This window comes from Sturnus vulgaris, chromosome 34 (genome assembly GCF_052056855.1).
Source record: "Sturnus vulgaris isolate bStuVul1 chromosome 34, bStuVul1.hap1, whole genome shotgun sequence".
Classification (NCBI taxonomy): domain Eukaryota; kingdom Metazoa; phylum Chordata; class Aves; order Passeriformes; family Sturnidae; genus Sturnus; species Sturnus vulgaris.
In genome coordinates this window covers 604,859-619,433 of record NC_142276.1, presented here as the reverse complement: position 1 = coordinate 619,433, position 14,575 = coordinate 604,859, and the positions used below count along the sequence as shown (strand labels likewise).

General features: G+C 67.1%; 2 protein-coding genes across 2 annotated transcripts in view; one reads left to right on the top strand and one right to left on the bottom strand.

Moving 5' to 3' along the window:
* Window positions 1-1,326, top strand: part of LOC106863559 (REST corepressor 2-like) — a 1,811-nt gene extending 485 nt beyond the window's left edge. The window contains 7 exon segments of the mRNA XM_088155024.1: window positions 8-114; window positions 116-157; window positions 246-323; window positions 431-488; window positions 574-770; window positions 1,070-1,213; window positions 1,216-1,326. Coding sequence (XP_088011150.1) covers window positions 8-114; window positions 116-157; window positions 246-323; window positions 431-488; window positions 574-770; window positions 1,070-1,213; window positions 1,216-1,326 — 737 coding nt within the window.
* Window positions 1,327-2,706: 1,380 nt separating this feature from the next.
* On the bottom strand, window positions 2,707-14,555 carry MARK2 (microtubule affinity regulating kinase 2). Its single transcript, XM_088155023.1, is given in 25 exon segments — window positions 2,707-2,893; window positions 2,895-2,993; window positions 2,995-3,199; window positions 3,724-3,768; window positions 4,756-4,796; window positions 4,798-5,013; window positions 5,015-5,036; window positions 5,337-5,536; window positions 6,265-6,378; window positions 6,768-6,784; window positions 6,787-6,879; window positions 6,980-7,079; window positions 7,367-7,386; window positions 7,389-7,485; window positions 7,598-7,659; window positions 7,662-7,734; window positions 7,736-7,834; window positions 8,032-8,089; window positions 8,191-8,255; window positions 8,257-8,279; window positions 8,392-8,457; window positions 8,579-8,627; window positions 8,733-8,786; window positions 9,646-9,819; window positions 14,254-14,555. Coding segments are annotated over 25 exon segments (2,100 nt in total). The 5' UTR covers window positions 14,311-14,555; the 3' UTR covers window positions 2,707-2,842.
* Between the last annotated feature and the right edge of the window lie 20 nt (window positions 14,556-14,575).

Below are 14,575 nucleotides of genomic sequence, written 5' to 3'. Positions count from 1 at the left end.
CCGGCAGCCACCGCCCCTGGGGCGCGGCAGCGGCGCCGCCCCCCCCGCGGGATGCGCCTGAGCCGCGAGGACGTGGCCGAGGTCACGGCCAACCCCGACCTGGGGTGCGCGGGCCCTGCGCCAGCTCGACTGCCAGCTGGTGGCCCTCAAACGCCAGGTGAGCACCCAGCACCTCTCGGGACCCCCCCCCCCCCCCGTGCAGGGGTTGGGGTGACCCCCCTGAGCCCCCTCCCCAATCCCTGCAGGTGCAGCGCATCAAGCAGATCAACAGCGGCCTCAGGCAGGCGCTGGACGGGGGCCTGGAGGGGCTGCGGCCTCCTGAGGTGGGTCCCTGTCTCCCCATGGTGTCCCCACGGTGTCCCCACCGTGGCACAGCAGCCCCCGGTTGTGTCCCTGTGCCCCCCCAAAATCACCTCCAACCACCCCCCAGGGCAGCAGCAAGTTCAGCTCCCGCTGGACCACGGATGAGCAGCTGCTGGTGGTGCAGGGTGAGTGTCCTCCTCCCCTCGTTAGTTCATTAACCTCATTAACGCGGTGTCCCCTGTCCCTCACTCGCTGTCCCCGTGTCCCCAGCCCTGCGCCGCTACGGCCGCGATTTCCCGGCGGTCGCGGCCGTGCTGGGCAACAAAACAGCGGCGCAGGTTCGGAGCTTCGTGCTGGGCCCCCGGCGCCGCCTCGGCCTCGAGCGGCTCCTGCAGGAGCGCCAGGGCCAGGGGGAGCCCCCGGGAGCCGCCCCCGGGGACCGCCCCGAGCCCGGGGAGGATGAGGAGGTGAGGAAGGGCTGCCCTGGGAATGGGGGCGGGTCTGAGTCCCAGTCCCTGTCTGGGTGCTTGGACTGGGCCCAGATCCACATCAGGGCCAGTTCCCCCACCCTGCCCACATAGTGACTCCATCCCAATCAATTAATCAATCAATCACACCCAATCAATCAGTGACTATGCGCCACCCACATCACAGCCACGCCCATTCCAGCCCCACCCAATCACAGCCACGCCCATTCCAGCCCCACCCAATCCCAGCCCCGCCCATCCCAGCCCCGCCCATTCCAGCCCCGCCTCTCTCTCCACAGGTGCAGATCATGGGCGTGTCCCGCCCGCCCCCGCTGCCCGCCTCAGCCCCGCCCCCCGGCGCGGCCCCGCCCCCCTCGCGCCCTCCAGCCCCTCCCCCGCTGCTGCGCCCGGCCCCGCCTCCAGCCCCGCCCCCGCGCTCCCGCGGCCGCCCCCGCCCCTCCAGCCCGGCCGGGCCCCGCCCCCGCTGCTCCGCCCTGGTCACGCCCCTTCCGCCAGGCCCCGCCCCCCGGCCGCCGGCCACGCCCCGCCCCGCTGAGCGCCCCCTGCTGGGCTGGAGGACCGGGAAGTCCCGGCGGGGGGGTCCCGGTTTGCAATAAAAGTATTTTAGTACAGCGGCTGCGAGTGCTGGGGGCGCTGGGAGCACTGGGGCTGGACTGGGCCCTCTGGTTTGTACTGGGCAGGGGGGTCTGTAGTGGGAGCCCAGCCAGACTGGGCGCACTGGTCTGTACTGGGCCCGGCGCTCTGCAGCAGGACCCCCGATCCCCCTCGAGCACCACTCGGAGGCCGCGGATCTTTGCTGCAAAGTTTTTAATTAGAACCTGGAAAATCCACCACGAGGGGGGCGTGACCTGGGTTTGGCCCCTCCCCCGGAGTGTCCCCGCCCCCAGGGGCGGTGCCACAGCAGGACAAAAAAAAAGGGGGGGGGGGCGACGACGACACCCCGCCCCCACCCCGGAGCCACCCCCGGCAGCAGCAGCGCCCCCGCCCCTCCCCCCCGGGGGCCTTCCTGAGTGCGGGGGGAGGGGACACCCCTGTCCCCAAGGGGGGAGGGGGGACAGGGGACCCCGGGATCCCCACGGGGGGAGGGGACACACCCCACCCTCCCCCCCCTAAGGCCACCGAGGGGCCCTGGGGGAAGCCCCGGAGTGTCCCCGTGTCCCCCCATAAGGCTCAGGGACACCCAGGATATCCCCGGGTGTCCCAGGATGTCCCCACATGGCCCTGGGCCACCAAGGATGGCCCCAAGGGCCACCAAGGATGTCCCCGGAGGTTCCTGGGCCGTCCACGATGTCCCGATGTCTTTGGGAGGCCCAGGACTCCTCAGAAGGGCCTTGGGCCACCACTCCTGTCCCCTGGGTCACCCAGGACGTGTCCCTGTCCTCACACGGGCCTCGTTCCCCTCCCAGAAAATCCCTCTACCAAGATGTCCCCAGCAGGTCCCAGGGTCCCCATGAAACCCTGGCCCTCGTCCCCACATCCTCACAAGGCCCTGGACACCGCACAACGTCCCCAGGTGTATCCAGGTGGTCCCAGGCTCAGCCAGGTGAGCCCCAGCTCCATCCAGGTGGTCCCCAAATCCATCCAGGAGCCCCCGAGACCCATCCTGGCGCTCCCGTGTCCCCCCGTGGGTGTCCCCTCCGTCTCTGTGGCTCAGAGCCAGAGCTCCTTGGCCACCTCAGAGGTGCTCCATGGTCGCCGTGTCCGTGTCCCCAGAGCTGGAGCTCCTTGGCCACCTCAGAGCCACTCCTGGGTTGCCGTGTCCATGTCCCCAGAGCTGGAGCTCCTTGGCCACCTCAGAGCCACTCCTGGGTCGCCGTGTCCATGTCCCCACAGCTGGAGCTCCTTGGCCACCTCAGAGCCACTCCTGGGTCGCCGTGTCATGTCCCCACAGCTGGAGCTCGGTGGCCACCTCAGAGCCACTCCTGGGTCGCCGTGTCCATGTCCCCAGAGCTGGAGCTCCTCGGGCACCCTGGAGCCGCTCCCGGCCCCCTCCGGCCACCCCCAGGCCGCAGCTCCGGGCCGTGCCGGAGCCGCTCCGGGGTGGCCGCGGCTCAGAGCTTGAGCTCGTTGGCCACCTTGGAGGCGATGTTCTTGAAGGCCATGAGAGGTGCCGGCGATGCGCTTGAAGCGGACGCCGTTGAGCGAGAGCCGGGGCAGTTTGCACACCTCCATCTCCCACTGCACGAAGGAGTCGTGGCCGGGGCGCGCCGTGGGCGCAGAGCAGCACGAAGCGCTCCTGGGGCTCGCAGCGGCAGCTGTTGGCGTCCAGCACCTTGCGGATCTCGCGCAGCATCTCCCCGGGCTCCAGCGAGCTCGTGGTTTTCATGCTCCACGTGAAGCGCAGCGAGCGCGGCTTGGCGTCGCGGCCGGCGGCGTCGCGGGGGTCCTTGTCGGGGCCCACGGCGGGTCTGGGGGTGCAAAGGGGGGGTTAGAGGGGGTCTGGGGGTCCTTGTCGGGGCCCACGGCGGGTCTGGGGGTGCAAAGGGGGGGTTGGGGGGTCTGGGGGTCCTTGTCGGGGCCCACGGCGGGTCTGGGGGTGCAAAGGGGGGGGTTAGAGGGGGTCTGGGGGTCCCTTGTCGGGGCCCACGGCGGGTCTGGGGGTGTAAAGAGGGGATTAGGGGGGGTCTGGGCATCCTTGTCGGGGCCCAACCGAGGGTTGCAAAGGAGGGATTAAGGGGGGTCCGGGGGTCCTTGTCGGGGCCCACTGCACCCCAGAGTGTCCCCCAGGGAGTGAAGGGGTGTCACAGGACCCTGGAGTGCCCTCAGGGGTGTCCCAGGGGTGTCCCCAGGGGTGTCACAGTGACCCTGGAATGTCCCCAGGGGTGTCCCCAGGGGTGTCACAGGGACCCTGGAGTGTCCTCAGGGGTGTCCCCAGGGGTGTCACAGGGACCCTGGAGTGTCCCCAGGGGTGTCCCAGGGGTCCCCGACTCACCTGAGGGTCTCCACTCGCTCCTTGCTCTCGGGCTCATGGGGGTTCCTCGGGAGACAAAAGGGGCCGAGATCAGTCGGGGGGGGCTGGGGGAGCCCTGGAACAGCCCCTCCCCCCCCAGAGGGGACCGGGGGACACAAACAGCACCGGGGGGGGGAGGGGGGAACACACCAGACACACGGGGGGGACAAGGACAGACGGACGAGGGGGGCTGGGGGGGCCATGCGGGGCCGTGCAGCACTGGGGAGGGGTTGGGGGGCCCGGGGGGTTCAGGGGGGATTTGGGGGGGCCCTGGGGGGGGGGGTCAGGGGGTGCCATGCAGGGGGAGGGGACCCAGCGTCCGGCGTGGCCCTACCTTCTGGCAAACCTGAAAGACAGATTTCTACAAAGACAAACAGAAGAGAAGGGGATGTTGGGGAGGGGGAGGGGCCGGGACAGAGCCACCCCCCTCCCCCGAACCCCCCCCAGAGCCCCCCCCAAAAAGAGGGGGTGGGGTCTGGGGAGATGCAGCACCCCCACCCCCCTCCCCCAACCCCGGCTCTGTGGGGACAGAGGGACAAGAGGGGACATGGGGGGGACCCCAATGGGACAAAAGGGGACGTGAGGGGGCCCCAAGAGGGTTAGTGGGAAGTCAGGGGGGACATTCAGGGACATGGGGGTCCCTGAGGGGACAGTGGCAGGGACAGGAGGGGACCACAGAGGGAGCAGAAGGACAGAGGAGCCTTGAGAACACCAAGGGGACACCCTGAGGGGACAGAGAAACACAGGAGGGGTCAGGGGAACAAGGGGCCACCGAGGAGCCCTCACAGGGGACAGAGAGGGGACAGAGAATCCCTGGAGCACCGAGGGGACACCGAGGGGACAGCCCAGGACACACAGAGGGAACACAGCCAAAGGACACAGCAAGGGGACACCGAGGGGACAGTGAACAGCCCAGAACACACCAGGGGGGACACATCCAGGAAGGGACACAGGAGCGGGGGGGGGTGCAGGAACCAGCCCGGGCTGTGCCCAGGTGTGCCCAGGTGTGCTCACCTGCGCACGAACTTGGAGGTGAACTTGCTGAAGAGGCTGGCGGGAGGGGCCGCGCCGGCCCTGGCTGGCGCCCGAGGGCGAGGCGGGCGGGGGCAGCCCCGGGGGCAGCGCGTAGGGCAGGGGGTCCCGGGGGTCCCGGGGTCCCGGGGGGGCGCGGAGCTGCCCGGCGTGGAAGGTGCTGCGGCTCGAGACCCCCCGGGGGAAGCTCGGCCGCTCCCCCGGGCCCTGGCTCACGTTGTGGGCAGAGGGGGAGGCAAGCTGGGACCCGGGGGGGGGCCCCGCTGTGGGGGAGGAAAACAGGGGTTAGGGGGGGGGACACGGGGGTGGGGGACACCCCAGAGCCCCCTCCCCAGCACCCAGGGACACCCCTGAGCCCCCTCGAGCCTGAAATGGGGACTGCAGCCCTTGGGGACACCCCGAGCCCCCGTGGGAAGCTGGGGCGCTCCCAGCCCCTGTGCTCACCCACCCCCCAATCCATTCCAGCCCCCCAGGAATCCCCCCAGGACCCCTCCAGGAGGGGCTGTGCTGGTGCCCCATTGTGGGAAAGGAGGCTCAGGGGGGTTTTGGGGAGGGGTCCCCACCTGTCCTTGCCGTTCTGCAGGGAGCTCTGGCCCAGGCTGGCCCGGTCCAGCAGTGGCGAGTTCCGGCTGCGCGTGGTGCCCGTGGACAGGGACGCTGTTCTGTGGGGGGACACACTGGACAGGGGGGTCACTGGGGGGGACAGGGGTCCCCCAAAACCCCCCCAGAGAGCAGACACGGGATTTGGGGAACACCAACACCCCCATCAGTGACCCCCAATGCCACCGTTCCCACTCCCAAAAAACACTGACCCCAAACCCAGGGGTTCCAGGTGTTTGGGACCCTCCCCCCAAAGCCAGGGCCCCCCCACGCCAGGTGTGCACTGACCGTGGAGGGGGAGGAGGTGCCCTTGGAGCGCTCCAGGCCGGGCAGGGGGCTCGGGGGCACCTTGGCAGTGCTGCCAGCCCGGCGCCCTCCCGCCCTCTTCCTCCCCTGCTCCTCCTCCTCCTCCTCCTCCTCCTCCTCCTCCTCCTCCTCTCTTGTTCTCAGCGTTGGCCGCCTGCGTTTTCTGGAGTACGAGGCCGAGGTGGAGGATGGAGAGCCCGGCTGGGGGGGAGGGGGGTGTCAGGGCTGGGGGGGTCCACACAGGGACCCCTCCCCTCCCCTTCATTCCCCCCCCCCCCCCCCATGGGGCTCTGGGCACCCTCGTTCCCACCCCACAGCGATCCCCCCCAGTCCCATTTCTGCCCCCAAGGGGAGCCATGAACCCCCCCCAGCATCCAGGACACCCCAGACCTGAGGGAGTCACCCAGCCACAGCCCCAGTGTCCCCAGTTTGGGGTGTCACCCCCTCCCAGTGTCCCCATGTTGGGGTGTCACCCTGGTCACTGACCCCCGCGGTGTCCCCAGTGCGGGGTCCCCAGCGCTCCAGTATCCCCAGTGCGGGGTCCCAGCGCTCCCAGTATCCCCAGTGTCTCACCCTGCTCGTTCACTCGCCGTTTGGGTTGGCCGAGACGCTGCGCTGCACCTTGTGAGCAGGGGAGGGGCCCGAGCTGTTGGCCACCTCCGGGGCCACCCGAGGCTTCAGGGACAGGTTCTCCTCCAGCTGGGACAGAGGGGGGGACATGTGAGGACATGGGGGGACACGGGGACATGTGGGACACCCTCCGGGCAGGGACAGGGGACAGGACAGGCTGGCATGGGGGCAGGGCATGGCAGACAGGACAGTGTCCCCTGTCCATCCTGTCAGTGTCCCCATGTCCCTCCTTGTCCCTGTGTCCCCGTGTCACCTCAGTGTCCCCACGTCCCCTCACTGTCACATCTCAGTGATCCCACACTATCACAGTGTCCCGTTGTCACCACGTCCCCTCCTATTCCTGTCCCCAATGACCCTCCCAGAGCCACCTTGTCCCATGTCCCCCTCCTCATGTCCTCATATCCCCTCATCCCCTCCCATCTCCTCCCCACGGTCCCCTGTCCCCCCAGTGTCCCCACCTCAGAGCTCTTGTGGTCAGCAGCAGGTACGTGGCCATCACCTCGTTGTATTTCTGCCCCACCAGTGACTCCTGGATCTCCTCGCGGGTGTAGCCCATGGACACCATCAGTTCTGGGGGAGGGGGGGGCACGGCCCTCAGAAGGGGGCACAGGGACACCGTGGGGTGGGGGGGAGGTCCCCGTGTCCCCAGGGGTCACCTGGGGGGTCTCACCTGTCCTGCGGGGGTCCTTGTAGTCAGGCACGGGCTCCATGTAGGGCTTGAGCTCGTCGTCCTCGTGGCCCACGTTCATCCAGCGGTCCTTCATGATTTGCTGGGGACACAGAGGGGGTTGCGGGGGGTCGGGGTCACCTCTGGGGACACTTGGTGGGGACACGGAGGGAATGCAGGGGGTCGGGTCACCTCTGGGGACACTTTGGGGAAGGGAAAAGATCCCGGGGGGGCACGGGTGGGGATGCCCAGGGGCCAACTGGGAGGGTCCCCAGAAGGTCTTGGGTGCTCTAGGGGCTGCTCAGGAGAATCTCAGGGGGTCCCAAAACCATGCTGGGGGTCCAAGATGACGTTGGGGGGTCCCAGGACGATGTTGGGGGATCCCCTCACCTCCAGGGTGCCCCTCTTGGTGGGTTGAGGATGAGGAATTTCTTGAGCAGGTTCTCACAATCCGTGGACATGTAAAAGGGGATCCGGTATTTCCCCCGCAGCACCCGCTCCCGCAGCTCCTGGGGACCCCAAAACAAGGCATGGGCACCCCAAAAACACCGAGAGACCCCCCCAAACCCACCCGTGGGGGTTCCCAGACCCCCCTCGAGGGACCCCTGGCTGTGGGCACACCTTGAGGTTCTGCCCGTCGAAGGGCAGGGAGCCGCTGACCAGCGTGTACAGGATGACCCCAGGCTCCACACGTCCACCTCGGGCCCGTCGTATTTCTTGCCCTGGAAGAGCTCGGGGGCGGCGTAGGGGGGGGAGCCCACAGAACGTGTCCAGCTTGTTCCCGAACGTGAACTCGTTGCTGAACCCAAAATCGGCGATTTTGATGTTCATGTCGGCGTCCAGCAGCAGATTCTCGGCCTGGCCAGGGCAGGGAGAGCCCCCCCAGGGGAGTTACTGGGGTCTGGGGGGGTTTTGTGGGCAGCTGAGGGTGTTTTGGGGGGGGGTCAGAGGTGTCCGGAAGGGGGGGTCTGGGGGTCCTGACACCTCGTCTGGGGTCCCAGGGGTGTCTGAGTGGAATTTTGGGGGTCCCATGGCTCTCAGGTGGGGGTTCTCACCTTCAGGTCCCTGTGCACAATGAACTTCTGGTGGCAGTACTGCACGGCCGACACTAATCTGCAGGGACAGGGGGGTGTCAGGGGGAGCCCAGCCCAGCTGGGGGGGCACAAGGGACACCCCCAGCCCCCTCGGGGACCCCTTTTGGGGGAGGGTCAAACAGCACCACCCCCCAGACCTGTCGGAACTTCGCCCGGGCCTCCTTCTCCTTCATGCGCCCGTGGGCACACCAGGTAATCGAACACCTCACCTGGGGAGCACAGGGGGGGGTGGGTGAGAGGAGTCCAAGGTCCCCCCTCAGATCCCTGTGACCCCCCCAAACCCCCCAGAGGCCCCCCCAAACCCCCCAAACCCCCACTCACCCCCGCTGGCGTACTCCATGACGAGGTAAAGCGTCTTCTCCGTCTCGATCACCTCGAAGAGCTTCACTGCAAGGGGGGGCAGGGGGGTTGGGGGGACACCCTGGGACCCCCCCCCAAAGGCGGGGGACACCTCCGGGAAGGGGTGAGGGTGCGGCTGACGGGGTTTTGGGGGTGGGGGGGTCTCCACCTATGTTGGGGTGGTTCAGGACCTTCATTATTCGCACTTCTCGGAAGAGCTGGGAGGGACAGGAGGGATTTTTGGGGGGTGTCAGAGGAAACAATCCCACATTTGTCACCCCAAAATCAACTGTCACCCTTCCCTCCCCCAGGACATCCCTCACCTTCTGCAGGCTGGAGGAGTTGAGCTGTGTCTTGTCAATGATTTTCACGGCCACCTGCGAGGGGGAGAGCGGGGTCAGAGGGTCCCAGGGCTGTCCCCAAAACCTGGTGGCACTCATGAGAGGAGAGGCAGGGGCACAAGGCTGTCCCCACACCAGAGTGACACTCTCAGAGTGACAGAGAAGGTGGCAGGACCATCCCAGGGCTGTCCCCACACCCTGGTGGCACTGGTGAGGGGAGAACCAGGAACCTGTCCCTGTCCCATGGTGGTGGCACCCACAGGACAAAGTCCAGGAAGCAGTTCCCACGCTGCAGTGCGTTTGTGGGACAATGACCCACATCTGTCCCCACACCTTGGTGACGCTCATGAGATGAGCACCAAGAGCTTGGGACCATCCCTGTGCCATGATGGCACTGCCAGGGCACGGGTCAGGACCCAGAAGTGTCCCCACACCACGGTGACAGTCTCAGCTGAGGACCAGGAAACTCATTCCTGTGCCAGGTGGCACTCCCAGGGCAGGGACCAGAACCCAGAGCTGTCCCCAAACCACGGTGGCACCCACAGGACAACACGCTTGTCCCTGTGGTGACACCCACAGGACGTCTCCACCACACCGTGGTGGCACCCACTGCTGGGGACAGGAAGCCCATCCCTGGGCCATGGTGGCACTCCCAGGGCAAGGACCAGGATGCCAAGCTGTCCCCACACTATGGTGGCACCTCCAGGACTGGCATGGGGAGCCCAGAACTGTCCCACACGGTGGTGGCACCCCCAGGACACAGCCTTGTCCCCGTGCCCTGGTGGCACCCACGGGCTGCCCCATCCCCACAAGCCCCGTGCCGTCCCCGCGGTGTCCCCACAGTGTCCCCAGGCCAGCACGGTTGCCAGGACAATGCCAGGCCGGTGCCACTCACCTCCTTGCCGGTCAGGACGTGCCGGGCCAGCTTGACCTTGGCGAAGTTGCCCTTGCCGATGGTTTTGAGGAGCCGGTAGTTGCCGATGTGCGGCTGCTCCTCGGCGGCCATGCCGGCGTTGCGGCCCCGCAGCATGCTGGCCTTGCCACCGCCCTTGCCCTCCATGGTGCCCGGCTGCGGGGAACATGGAGGGGACGCTCAGGGGACAGCGAAAGGGACGCTCAGAGCGGTGGCCCCGCGGTGGCCCGGGGATCCCGGCGGCTCCGTGGGCTCCTGGAGGAGCCGGGAGCAAAGTCCGGAGCGGCGGAGCCGCGCCCGGCCGGGCCGGGAGCCGCCCCCGATACCTGACGCAAGCGCGGCGGTTTCGGGCTGGGCCGAGGGGTGGGAAGGGGCCAGCGCCGGTCACCCCCTCCCCGGGAGGGGCCACGGCCACCCTGCCCCGCTCCCCTCCGAAAAAACTCAGCGTCCAGGATTTGACCCCAAACACAAGCACCTGGACGGAGTTCACGCCCCAGCCAAAAGTGGGGTCCCCCGCTAAGAACATCATCAGCACAAAGCCCCTCTTCCCGAGCCCCAAAAGCTCCTCCCGAAGGTCACCCGCGCTTTGGGGACACTTTGGGGGTGTTCCCTGACGGGCAGCGAGGCGCCGGCGCTGAGCGGTGTCACCCCCCCGGGGCTGTCACCACTCCGATGTGTGGACACACACATTGACAGAGCCGGGGAATTACAGCTTGGAAATTCTTTTTCAGGCCTGGATTTCTCCTGTCTCTCAGGTCCATTCCCAGGCTGACAAGCTGACTGCAGCTTCAGTTAGGGAGACACTCTCCCAGAATGACAACAGAATAAATTCAAAATAAAGATTAACACCTAGCGTCTTTCCCGTGGGACATCCGGACATGCTGTCCCAAAGATATTTTTCCCAATAGTCCCATGAACTCCTGTCCTGTCCTAGCAGCACGTAACACGCTTTAAACGCGGGCTGTCCGTACAATAAAGTTGGGCCTTTTTCCCCCAGAAGAGCTCCGTGTGTGTCGCTGCCTTTCCTCTCTCTGCAGCGCAGTGACCGCACCGGTGACACCGGAGATAACGGGAGCGCGTCAGCGGGCGGGGAGACCGAGCCAACCCCCGCTGCCTTTGGGGGATCTGGGGCCCCCCAAAACCCCGCCGGGTTTGTTTTCGCGGGGGCACACCTTGGGGCGCCCCCCCTCCCCCCCGTGGGAAGGAAACCGCTGGCGGAAGCCACGGGGGAGGTGCCGGCGATGGCGCAACCGAACCCCCAGATTTGGGGGGAGAACGCGGGGTTTTGGGGCCTGGGGACGGGGGGGGGGGGGACGGGACTGGAGCCTCCCCCTCCCCCAAAACCCAGCGCGGTGCTGTGGGAAAAGTGAAGGGAATCGGGGGTTTCTGCCAAAAAACTGCCGTGGCAACGGGGCGGGAGCGTGCGGAGCCATCTGGCCGCGCTGCCGGGATTCGGCCGGGGGTTCAGCGGCGGCACCGGCACCAGAACCCCCCGAACCTGCCGGGGGTTCAGCGGCGGCACCGGCACCAGAACCCCCCCCGAACCTGCCGGGGGTTCGGTGGCTGCACGCGGGCCGCGCTCCGGGCATTTCCTCCTCTCGGCGAGGCCCGAGTGGCCAAAACCACGGCAAAGGAGGCACCGCCCGGCACGGGTGACACCGGGGGCGGCGGGAAAGCCCCGGTGTCCCCCCTCGGTGACCGAGCCCCGCGGAGCCCCTCGTGCCTCAGTTTCCCCATCCCGCCCGCCGTGAGGGGACTCACCCTGGGCACCCCGAAGCGCCGGGAGCGGGGCGGTGCCGCCGGGAGGGAGCGAGCGGGGACCGGCCCGACCGGTTGGGGCTGAGGCCGCAGCGGGACAGAGCGGGGTGGGGCCGGCGAACACCTGGAGCGCCGGGGCGGGGAGAACGGGGCGGAAAAGGGGGAAACGGGCAGCGGGGGAAGCGGGACGGGAGGGTCCCGAAGAGCCAAAATACTGAGAATCGCCATGGGAATCATCACTGGAATTGTCATTGGAACGGTGGCGGCAGTGATGGCGCTTGGGGCTGCGGTGACGCCACCGGCCAAGGTGTGATGTCACCGGGTAGGGTGTGATGTCACCAGGTACGGTGTGACGTCACCGAGGCCGCAGTGATGTCACCAGGCAGGTGTGAGGAACCTGGTGCCGGGAGGTGTCGACGCCACCAGCAGCCACCCACGCCAAACTGGTGCCAACTGGTGGCAACGGGAGCAGCACCGGTGTCACCAGGTGTCCCCAGCACCGGTGTCACCAGGGACGGGGTGACCGGCACCCCCCAGCACGGCACAGCGGTGGCAGCCGGGGCGGCAGCGCTGCTTCGTGTGGCGCCGCTCAAATGTCAGCCAAATTTAGGTATTTTTGAGGATTTTTTTTTTTTTTTTAATCTCCAACCCCACCAGATCGGGCTCCGTGTGAGGGAGGAGTTGGGGTTTGGAGGGGGGGGGGGTGCTGGGAAAGACCCCCCGATTTCGGCTGCTGGCGTTGAGGGAGATGCGCAGCCCCCCCCACACGGCGCTGCCGCCCCCTCCCCAAATCTTCCCAGCCAGGAATAATTTTGCTCTGGTGTTACATAACAGCGGATAAAAGAGAGGAAAAGCACCCAAAAGGAGGAGGGGGGAGCCCGGTGCCACAGCCAGGGCCACAGAACAGGTGGCATCGCCTTGTCCTGTCTTGGGGACAGTGACACGAGGCCACCTGTGCCCTCACACGCCCTGCTGGGGTCACTTTTCAGCTCCCGCGGGGCCCCTCGGGCACAGAAGGGGGGAAGCGCCCCAAAATCTCACCCAAAACGGGGGTGTGACACAGCTGGGGGGGCTGGGGAGCCCCCCAGGTGCTCCCCAAATGGGCTGAGCCAGCAGTGCGGGTTCCCACCAGCAACAGAAGCTGGAGGCAGAGAGAGACCCCAAGAGCCCCCCAAATCCGCCCCCAAAACGGGGAACCCCCCTCCCAGCTGCCCCCAAAGGGGTTTGGGCCTCAGCGCCTTCACAGCCCCCAACTCACAAGGGGGTGAAGCCCCCCATTCCCCACCCTGGAGGGGGCTGGTCCCTGCTCCCAGCGCTCAGAACTGCAGAGATTTGGGGGGGGGTTCACCCCTCAGAGCCCCCCCAAAGCCCTGGGAGGGCGCTGAGCCCGAGCAGCGCTGCCGCCGCCCCCACAGCCCCCCCCGTTTGGGGGGGCCGCAGCAGGGAAGGGGGTGGGGAAGGGGCTGGGCTGACGCCCCCACACCCCGATCGTGCAGCCACCGAGCTGGGGGGGGGGGGGACACGACAATGACACCCCAAACCTTCCCCCCCCCACAGCCGATCCCAGACCCTGCGGGTTCAATGTGGGGGTCTGGCACCCCCCTGCTTGCCCCTCTCCCTTTGGGGTGCAAGGCTTGATCCCCTCACCCAAAATGTGGGGTCACGCACACAAACCCCTCAGCAGCCCCTCAGGGAAACCTGAAATGGGACCCCAAAATTTGGGGAGGGGCTCATGCCAGCAGAACCCCAGAGCACTTTACACCAAATCCAGCCCCGAAGGGCGGCCACGGCTCAGGACCCCCCACCCCACAGGAGGGTCTGGGCCGTGGGAGACCCCAGGGTCCTTCATGGGGGTGCAAGAGAGGAACTGGGGGGACCCTCAGACTCCCCCTTTCCAGCTCACAGAGGGACCACAAGCCCGTCAGAGCCCCCTGTTCCCTCACAAAACAATCCCAGAGCCCCTCAGTCCATCCTTTCCCTTCATAGAGGGATCCAGATCCCCCAAATCCCCCCGTTTTCTCCACGTAAAACGCCCCAGGATCCCCTTTTCCCTCTCCCAAAAATGTCCCAAGACCCCCTCAGACTCCCTCATTTTCCCTCTCAGGCCCCCTTTTTCGCCTCAAAAATCAACCCAGGTTCCCGTCAAACACTCTTTTTACCTCACAAAATCCCCCAAATCTCTTTCAGGCCTGACTCCCCCCTGACAAACAGACCCCAGACCCTTTTCCTGTCACAAACCGGGCCAGGGCCGCCCCAGTCTCCCCTCACACAACAACCCCAGACTCTCCCAGCCCCCCTTTCCCTCTCGGATCCCCGTTTTCTCCCCCCTTCAAAAAACAGCCCAGGTCCCCCTCAAAACAACCTTTTAACCTCACAAAATGACTCAGGCCCCTCTAACATTGCTTTTCCCCTCACAGACCGATCCCCGACTCTCCACTCCCCTCACATTAATGCCTCAGACCCTCTCAGCCCCTTTTTTATTCCACACGGACGGGATCAAAACCTCCACAATCCTGCTTTTTACGCTCTCAGATCCCCCCTTTCCCTTCACAAATCAGTCCACGAGCCCCTCAGAGCCCCTTTTTTCCCCTCCTTCCCCTCCCAAACCGACCCCGAACTCCCCTTTTCCCCTCACAAACCGGCTCAAGATGCCCTCAAACCCCTTTTTCGTCCCTCAGATCCCCCTTTTCCCCTCACAAAATCCCCCCAGACTCCATCAGTCCCCTCCTCCCCTCACAAAATTCCCCTTTTCCCCCCCTGCCGCCCCTCTCCCCTCACGCCGGAGCCGGGTCCCCCTTCATCCACCTCCGATCCCCGCCGTCCTTCCCTCACCTGTTCCGCGTCCCTCTCGTTGACGGTCGGCAAAGGGTTGCGACCGCTGCTCGACATGGCGGCCCCCCCCCCGCGCCGCCGGCGACTATCGCGATAGGGGGAAGCCGCGGCAGGCGGTGTGCGGGGAGGGGGAAGGGGAAGCGGGGGAGCTCAGGGAGCAGGGGGGGGCCAGGCCAGCGGCATTGGGGGGGCCGGGAGAGGAGCAGGGGGAGCGGGCGGGGTCCGGCCCGGCCCGGCCGCCGCCGCCGCCGCCTCACGCCGCCGCCGCCGCCGCCTCAGCGCCCCACGGCTCCCAACATGGCCGCCGGCCCTCGGCCATTTC